Source organism: Echinops telfairi, unplaced genomic scaffold (assembly GCF_000313985.2).
Source record: "Echinops telfairi isolate 266 unplaced genomic scaffold, ASM31398v2 ScPeMD7_7429;HRSCAF=8467, whole genome shotgun sequence".
NCBI lineage: Eukaryota > Metazoa > Chordata > Mammalia > Afrosoricida > Tenrecidae > Echinops > Echinops telfairi.
In genome coordinates this window covers 2,024,448-2,034,521 of record NW_022111329.1, presented here as the reverse complement: position 1 = coordinate 2,034,521, position 10,074 = coordinate 2,024,448, and the positions used below count along the sequence as shown (strand labels likewise).

Below are 10,074 nucleotides of genomic sequence, written 5' to 3'. Positions count from 1 at the left end.
GTGAGGAGGCGGGCTAAACTCCAGAGAGGAAGACGCTGTAGTCTCCTCCAAAAGATAAAAACGGCCATTGATCTCCCTGCAGGGCCTCTGGGTCGGAAGGATCTGGAAATTCAAACATCAGAGAGAATGCTCAGATTTCTGTGACGCTTTAAATATCACAAAAGGACAGAAAGCATCCAGGGGGCTTTTGTACAGACCCGGGGCACAGAGCGTGATGTGGGGATTCCTGAACAACCCCCAAGCCTCGCCTGTGTGCTACAGGCAGTGAAGACCCCACCAGCGGAGCAGCCTGTCGCCACCTGACAAGCTCAGGAGCCTGCCTGCATCTCCTTCCTTCCCTGGCACTGTCATTCTCCTGGGTGCGGGCATACTGAGGAAAGGATAATGAGGGCAAAGATATCTGGGTTCAGACCAAACTATAAAATTCTACTTTTCTTGCTAATGTCCTGAAATAAAGCTTCCCCTTTCAGAACACCTTGGGGGAGGGGCAAGGTGGGCTCCATTACCAGCTTCACACACACACACACACACACACACACACACACACACACACAGGTCCTCATCTTATTTTCTTCAAAATGGCCATTTGCACTCTAGTGGCTGCAAAATGAAAATGCAGTATCCAAAGACCTGAGTTTCAGGATGAATTGAAGATTCTAATTATGTTCCAATAGTTTTAGTATTTGTATAGTAGATGTACCGTATACTACTATTATATTAAGATCCCAAGTCTATCCTGCAGAATAACTCCCACTTAAAATTCGCACTGGCAGGACCCACTTCTAATCACCCTTTCCCTTGCTCTGCTTTTCTCCTACAGTACTTACTGTTTTGTTTTGCTTTTTAAATCTAAATTTGATTTTATTGGGGGCTCTTATAGCTCTTATCACAATCCATACATATAGCCATTTTGTCAAAGACATATGTTGTCATCATCTTTTTCAAAACATTTTCTTTCTACTTGAACCCCTAGCATCAGCTCCTCATTTTCCTCCATCCCTCACCATGCCCCAGTAATAATTTATAAATTCTTCGTCTTTTTTTCATGTTTTATACTGACTGATGTCTCATTTCACCCACTTTTTTGCTGTCTGTCCCCCTAGGATGTGGGCCATACGTCGATCCCTTGCGCTCCTAGTATCGCTGCTCCCCTGTTTTTAATAGCTCATTAGCTTGTGTATTATACGCATTGTTTATTGCATTTATCCCAATAGAATGTAAACCCCATGAGGGAGTTTGTTGATATTTTCAAGGACATTGTAGGTATGAAAATGTATGTGTGCTTAATGAATACAGGAAATGAATTAAACTTGTGATTCTTCATCCAGGTCCTGCACCCTCCTGCCAGATTCCCAGGCAATATATCTCTGATCCTGCAGTGACCTCTGAATGGATTCCTAGACACTATCCCTACCACCTCCACCAGCCTCCCTCCATCTCGATAATCTGAATCTTTGGAATCATCTCTGATTCATATGGGCAACTCAGCATTATCATGCACAGTGCCTGGAATGGGCAATCACTTAATATTTCTTAATGGATACAATTATGATTATATCTCAATCTAAAATGTTGTAAACCTATAAAATACTTCACAAACATTATTTTAGGGAGTCTACAATCCTGAGAGCAAATGAAAGGCGCCCTAGTGGGTGTTGTGCACACTCGCCAGCCTCATCATCTTTGGGAGAAAGATGAGATTTTCTGCTCCAGTAAAGAATTACAGCCTCGGAAACCCCATGGAGCAGTTCTACTCTGCCTTAGAGGGTCAGTATGAGTTGGAATCAACTCAATGGCAGTGAGTTTGGTTCGGTTTGGTTTGGACCTCTACTAGAAGACATTAGTGGTTTACTGACAGAATTCTTTCTTTATTTGTGGAAGATCCAGGTTTGAAACTTAGCCCAGGTACCTCATGTGCAGCTACCACCAATCTGCCAGTGGCGGTTTGCATGTGGCTGTGATGTTGATTGAACAGGTTACAGGGTAGTTTCCAGACTAAGGTGGAGTAGGAAGAAAGGCCTGGCAATCTGTATCAGAATATCTGTGGACCCCAAGAAACTCTATGCACCTAGAGGGTCCCGTCTGAAACCAGTCATAGAGAGGATGAAGGACTGGGCTTGGTGTTGTCCTGACTCTCCATTAACTAAGAACAGCAGCTTATATTAGACCATGATCTCTCTCAACCATGGCTCACAAGAGAAAGGCTTTTTATATCACAACTCTGTATATATATGCATATTACTGAACAAAATTTCACACACAACATGTGCAATGTACATTTTCTTTTCTAGTCTATATAATTTTAATTTTTACGTTTAACTAATGTTTTATTGTACTTTTAGTGAAAGTTGACACAGGTTAGGTTTTTATTTGATAATTTCTGTCAAATTGTTCGATGACATTAGTTACAATCATTCCTTTTAATGTTTATTATTACCCAACAAATTAATTTCAACATCCAATATTAGTTTATTGGTTTCAAAAAATAAAAATAATGTTAACATCTGCTTTCCATGATGATGGAATAATAGGGAACAGACTTATCTTTGGAGCAAAATAACCAAATCATCTTTTTGATCTATGGAAATATATTAAGCAACTGTTTTTAAGACAGTGAAGGATAATGATCCCTGAAGGATGGAGGAAAAGACACTACCACCAGCACCACAAGGTGAACCCTACACTTGCCTGAGCCCACTTCTTTCAGACAACCTTGGGGAGTGAGAAGTCAGAGTCCTCAGGACCCCATGAAAGAAGGCTTCACAGCTCAGAGGGCAGGATCATCAAGGAGGGATTGGAAGGAGGCAAGAGCTACACACAGAAAAACCTCCAGAGAGCAGCAGTGTACAGCAGAGTACTAGCTAGTACATGTAGGTGATGGAACTGAGACTAGAGAAAGACTGACTGGTGGCCCTTCTGGTAAGGGTTGCATTGCTAACTGCAAGGTCAGTGTTTCAAAAACAGTAGCCACTCTGCGGAAGGCTATCTGCTTCTGTACAGATTGACAGCCATAGGAGTTGTCACTGACTCCGTGGCAGTGGGTTGGATTCAAGGCATCCAGCACTCCTACTGGACGGAAGCAGAAATCCAAAGGTAATTGAAAATTCTGCCCATCAGAATTGAGGAGTTGCCATTAAAGCAGTAGGTAAGGGTGATTTGATAACAATGCATGTCCGTGGAGAAGGACATTGTATTTGGTAAAGCAGAAGCGAAGTGAAAAGAGAAAGCCCCTCAAAGAGATGGACTGACACAGTGACTGCAACGATGGGCTCAAGCACAGGAACAATAGTGGGGCTGCTACAGAACCAGGCAGTGTTTCATTCTGTCCACACGGTCACTATGGGTCAGAACTGACTTGATGGCACCGAAAAAACAAATGTTACAGAATAAGGTTTCTCGGACGTTCAGTGCAAGTTCACAGAGCAAATATATATTAGATTACCTGGATAATTAAACAACTCAACTGCTAATTGAAAGATTGGAGGCTCAAATCCACCTAGAAACATCTTGTAAGAAAAGTTCTGACAAACTACTTCTGAAAAATTAGCCACTGAAAACCCTATCGCAGTGGTTCTCAACCTTCCTAATGCTGCGACCCTTTAATACAGTTCCTCATGTTGTGGTGACTCCCAACCATAAAATTATTTTTGTTGCTACTTCATAACTGTATTTTTGCTACTGTTATGAACCGGGAGTCCCCTGTGAAAGGGTCATCCATCCCCAAAGGGGTCGCGACCTACAGTTTGAGAACAGCTGTGGCCTATATCAATATTATACAATTCTATTTAAGAAATTGGGCAGGAGAGAGCCAATTAAACACAAGTTAAGCCAAAGAGATGAAATGCATTAGTATCAGAAAGCAATACACTAGAAAACAGAATAAACAAAGGGAAAAAAATCAATGGAATCAAAACCTAGGTCATTGAAATGAGTAGTAAAGTTGTTCAACCTCTACCCAGACTGATTGGGAATAAAAAAGAAAAGATACAAATTACCAATATCAGGAATCAGAGCAGTAACAATACTAGAGGTTCTGGACATATATTTGACAGCTCAGGGATGGGGAACATTTTTTCTGCCAAGAGCCTCTTGGGTATGTATAACTTCATTCGTGGGACCCACCGTTCAAACATGTTCATTACCTCGCTCCTATTCGATCTCTGGGACTGCTTCTCTTGGTGGAGGTGGGTGATATTGGCCGATACTGATGATTTTGTAGGCCTGATATGGCCCAAGGACCAGATGTTCCTCGCCTTTGGGTGATACTAATATATTTCTTGAGAGATAAAATCTAGCAAAGAAGAAATAATCTGAAAAGTTTTATACCATAGGAATTGGATTTACCATTAAACGCCTTCCCACAAAGAAAATTCTAGGCGCAGTTGGATTCACTGGCAAATTCTATGAAACCATTAAGGAAGAAATTATAAAAATACTACACAAATGCTTAAAGAAATATTAAGGTAAGAGAATACATCTCAATTCAATTTATGGGGCCAGATTAGCCCCCTGACGCTCAAATCACACAAAAACACTGCAAGAAAAAAAGACAACAGACCAATATCCATCAAGACTATAAATACTTTGTTTTTTTCCTAAACAAAATTTCAGCAAATTGAAACCAATGATATATATATATAAAGGATAATAGATCAAAACCAAGTTTGTTCTATGGATACAATTTTAGTTTAATATTCAAAAATAAAGCAATATAATTCACCATGTTAAAAATGCTAACTATATTAAGCTGCCTTTGAGCAGACACCAACTCATGGCAATTCCTTGCATCCAGAATAGAACTGCACTCAGAAGTGTTTGCAAGACTCTAACCCTCATGAAGCAGGTTGCCAAGTCTTTTCCTCTCATCCGTTTCTCAATGGGTTTGAACCACCAACCTTTCTGCTAGTAATCAAGGGAATAGCTGTTTGTATCACCCAGCAGGGGCTCTCTTTACCCATGTTAACAAATGAAATCTAAAATTACATGATTCTCTAAAGACACAGAAAAAACATTTAAGCAAATGCAACATCTATTCTTGGTAGCTCTCAGCAATCTAGGAATAATAAGTTGGCCACATTCTCACTCAATAAAGGACAGTTACAAAATACCAACAGATAACAATGTTTAAAATGAAAGAATCCTTTTTCCAAAAATATCACAATAACCTTCTTTCCTCATTTACCCCCTCTTTGTGTTGCTTGTGGTGTCCTGTTTCTGAAGTTCCCCTCTTCAGGGGAAAAAGTCCAATTTAAAATCAAGTTTATAATCTAAATAAAGATGGCCACTGGATCTTTAACTTTCCCAAACTACCTACGTTTTAATAAAAGACACTGGGTAGAAGATATAATCCAGAGGAATTTCAGGGGCCACGGTGTCCATGACTGGGAGGTATTTTGGGGGGTCGGGTCAACCTCAAGACAAGCCACAAAGGAGCACCCTCTGCATTTTCAGAGTGTGTCCACCTGGCTCTTACACCACAGCTTCCAGCTCTGAGCTAGGGGCTCCTTCTCTTTCCCTCTGGCAAGACAGTCTGAGAACTTCCTGGTTTCTTTAACTTCCTTTCTTTTCCATATCCAGACCTTCCATGTTCAACTCCTAGTCATACAGTCAGTGTACACTAAGTCCACAGAGACAGAGCTATTGTTAGTTCTTGTCAAGTTGGTTATGACTAATAACAACCTTATGAACAACATAATGGAATGCTGCACCATCTGGTGCCTTCTTCATAATCGTTGGTCCATGTGAACCCATGGTGCAATCAGGCCATCTTACCGAGTGTTTCCTTCATCTTCAATGGTCCTTCACCAGACACCTAAAAGGAAAAACAGGAGGGTGAACTTCAGCAAAGACTGGCAAAATCAATATCACATAGAGCAGTGGTTCTCAACCTGTGGGTCACGACCCCTTTGGGGGGGTCAAAAGATCCTTCACAGGGGTTGCCCCATTCATAACAGTAGTAAAATTACAATTGCAAAATAGCAACGAAAATAATTTTATGGTTGGGGGTCACCACAACATGAGGAACTGTATTAAAGGGTCGTGGCATTAGGAAGGTTGAGAACCACTGACATAGAGCCAGGTGAACCTGAAATATAAGTTTTCAACACCCACCTGTCTCGATTCCATGGCCAGCTCTGTGTGGAATCTAGTATCTGTCAATAGTCTTTACCCATGCCCATACCTGCCTTGTGTTATCGTTATGTTTCAAGAGCCAATCTACTACCATTAACACTGTACTGTGGAACTCCTTTAGGATTACAAGGCAGTTTATTTATTCAACAAACAGTTATGTTTGGTAAAGTAGAGGGAGGGGGGCAAAAAAAGAGGAAGTCCTTCAACGAGATGGGTTGACAAAACGACTGCAAAAATGGGCTCAAGCACAGGAATAATTGTGAGGGTGGCACAGGTCTGGGGAATGTCTCATTCTGTTGTGCACATGATCACTGTGGGTCAGAAACGACTCACCTAACTATTGAAACTCAGGAACTATTGCACCTAACAACAACAACAACAGACTAGCATGAAAAACATCAAAGTATATCAATCACATATAGTAAGGGTAGTGCTTCATGGAACTCTTTTTGCTTTAATCATTGCCCCGGACTGTGTTGTAAATGCATTTCTTATTGTAGTTCACAATTTAAAAGGTTGGGACCCCTGGCAGGGCACACTGTTTAGATTTGCAGGGAAACCCTCTGGATTAGGAGGTTCTTCAGTAATCCTTCTTAATCAAGATATTAGAAATAATAAACACTTCACAGAATAGTAAAGGCATTTGATTGGTGATCATCATCTCTTTCAAGGCAGGAGTCCTCTTAGTCATCGTTTTACTGATGATATCTAGCAGAATGCCATGCATGAAGTTCAATATATGCTGATTTTCATTAAAGTGGATCTCATTTATGTGCAACTATAATCGTCCAAAAGTTTCACTGTGTGGCAAGCCTCGATCTATCTCCCATAGCTCCTAACTATTTAGCTGCAACAACAATGATAAAAATTCAAAATATTAAAACCTTTTGCCCATGTTACATTCCTTTGAATATTCAAATATAGTGTTCCTGTGGCATAATGAACCATGCATTGGGCCGCCAACCACGTGGTCTGCAGTTCAAATTCAGGAGGAAGGTGTGGCCTCTGAAGCCCTAAAGAATTACAGTCTTGAAAACCTACAGGGGCTGTTCTAGCCTCTCCTGTCACTATGGTCAGAATAAACTCACTAGCAGTGAGGTTGGCTTTTTGTTTTGTTTTCTTCTTTTCTAGAAGGAGTCTAGGTGGTGCTGTTGGTTAAGCATTGGACTGTTAGCTGTAAGGTAAGGAGTTCAAATCCATTAGCTGCTCTTTGGGAGAAAGATGAGGCTGTCTGCTTATGTGCAAAGCTTCAGGATCAAGTTGAACTCATTGGCAGTGAATTTGGTTGCTTTGGCTTGGTCTTTTGTAAATGTTTCCAGTCCTTTATCCACTCATTGTGTATTTGGCCTTTTCCTGTCAATTTTTCATCTTAAGGTCCACACTTTTTAATCAAATTCTGTTTAGGTTGATACTGTCCATTATAGCAGTGTTTAGTCACATGTGATTACTGAGCAGTTGAAGTCCGGCTAATCCTAACTGAGATATGCTGTAATTAGAAAATATACTCTTAACCCAGGGACAGGGAACAACAAGTGATCCAAATCAGTGGTGAGGAGGGTGTAAGAGGGCTGGTAGGACGTGACCCAGGGCAATGTAACCGAGAGGAATTACTGAAACCCAAATGAAGGCTGAACATGATAGTGGGACAAGAGCAAAGTCGAAGGAAATAGAGCAAAGAGCTAGGAGGCAAAGGGTATTTATAGAGGTCTAAATACAGGCATGTACACATATAAATATATTTATATATATAAGGATGGAGATATATATATATATATATGGATGGGGGTGGGGGGAGTGTGGAGTGGAGACCCAAAGCCCATTTGTAGACCACTGGACATCCCCTTAAAGAAGGGTCTCAGGGAGGAGACGAGCCAGTCAGGGTGTGATGTAGCAACGATGAAACATGCAACTTTCCTCTAGTTCCTAAATGCTTCCTCCTCCCCCACTATCATGATCCCAATTTTACTTTACAAATCTGGCTAGACCAGAGGATGTGCATTGGTACAGATAGGAACTGGAAACACAGGGAATCCAGGGCAGATGATCCCTTCAGGATCAATGGTGCAAGTGGCAATACTGAGAGGGTGAAGGGAAGGTGGGTTGGAAAGGGGGAACCAATTACAAGAATCTACATATAACCTCCTCCCTGGGGGATGGACAGCAGAAAAGTGGGTGAAGGGAGACGTCAAACAGTGCAAGATATGACAAAATAATAATTTATAAATCATCAAGGGAAGGGGTAGTGGGGAGGGAGAGGAAAAAGTGAGGAGCTGATGCCAGGAACTTAAGTGGAGAGCAAATGTTTTGAGAATGGTGAGGGCAATGAATGTACAAATGTGCCTTACACAGTTGATATATGTATGGATTGTGATAAGTGTTGTATGAACCCCAATAAAATAATAATAAAAAAAGAAAATACACTCCTAAAGACTTAGTACAAAACATGTAAAACATATCACTATTAATTGTATATTGGTTTGGTTACATGTTGAAATAATAATAGTTTGGCTACATCATATACAAAGATATAATCTGAAATAATTTAATTTGGTTTTGTTAAAGTTTTTAATGTAGGAAAATTATTTATGTTAACTGAAAGAAAAATATGTAACGTATGTCTTTACTTAAAATAAAATCTAGTTGTCTTTTAATCAATTATCTAGATCACTCAGTCATTTTGAGACATCAATGTAATCTTTTAAAATCATGAATATTTCATAGCACATGTCTACTGATGCTTCTATGCGTATGTCACCTGCAGGTCTAATATATAAACCTTTTATGCCTTCACTTAAGTCACACACTCAGAAATTTAGCATGACAAGTCCAGACATTTAACTGTACATGTCATTTCTGTGCTCACATTCATTCCTTAAGCAATTGATCTCTAACTTGAGTGTTGTTTATAGATGCGGTTAAGAATCCACCTAACTGAATTCTATAAGGACATCACACTGCAGTTACACAAAGGTGACGCTGGCATGGACAACTGTGAGTCAGAGTAGACTTGATGGCTGACAGTTTGGAGTTTCCCCCATGAGGAAACACTGAGCAAAACAGCTCAGAATGAGGAACAGTAGAGCAGACAAGTAGCAAGTGGTTTAGAAAAATAGCAGGAAAAGCAATTTTGCTTCTGTTTAGAAAATGGGGGCTTCTTCTATTCTCTTTCATGGGTCATCGTTACCCAAATTACCAAGAGTGATTTCGTGGTACCCAAAACATGCTAGTCATAGCCTTCATTAAGTTTGTAATCACTTAAATGATCTCAGATTGCTCACTTAACAATGATGTTAAATTATTTTTAATCATATTATCTCTACCACTGCCAAAATATTGATCTTTTTCATCACCAGAGGACCCAGACTCAGAGGTGAGTAGTCCGGCTTTTTCTTTACCATCTGTTGCTGTCTTACCTTGGCCTGCCCTGGCTTCTGGGCTGGTTTCTTCATTCTTCTTCCTCAATTCCTGGTTCAAATATTTCTTTTGTGTTACTCTTCTTATTTTTCATAAACGTAAATCTATTCTGGACTTCAAACCTCCTGTTATTGTTTTCAAAGATTTGTGCTGCCCTATTGCATTCAAAACTTGACAATGTGCCCCTCTGTCCATCTTGTTCCACAATGAAAGTTTCAGCCCACTTACCTGGAGTTTCACGTTTTCCTCATATGAGTCATTCATGCCTATGTGGTCAAATCTTTATTTTTTTGAACTTCTCTCTTAAATCAATATTTTCTTAAATCAATAGCCCATCAAAATGTTCTAGATATTTTTCTTCAAAATTTTGTAATCTGTTCCCTAAAACTGAGAATACTTTTCAATCTTTTTAACCTCCCATTGCTATCCAGCTTTATCTCTGGCACCACAGCCAAATTGTTCTTATGGGTGGCTTTAGCCATTGCATAAGTGTTCTTTCCCTCCACGCCTACCCAGTCTGATTGTTCT

At 40.2% G+C, this 10,074-nt stretch overlaps 1 protein-coding gene across 1 annotated transcript in view; it reads right to left on the bottom strand.

The window, feature by feature from the left end:
* Window positions 1-9,810, bottom strand: part of LOC123522651 — a 12,193-nt gene extending 2,383 nt beyond the window's left edge. The window contains exons 1-2 of the mRNA XM_045298633.1: window positions 9,775-9,810; window positions 5,773-5,812 (exon numbers count right to left, since the gene is read on the bottom strand). Of these exons, the coding sequence (XP_045154568.1) occupies window positions 5,773-5,812; window positions 9,775-9,810 (76 nt within the window). The remainder of the gene's footprint in view (window positions 1-5,772; window positions 5,813-9,774) is intronic.
* Between the last annotated feature and the right edge of the window lie 264 nt (window positions 9,811-10,074).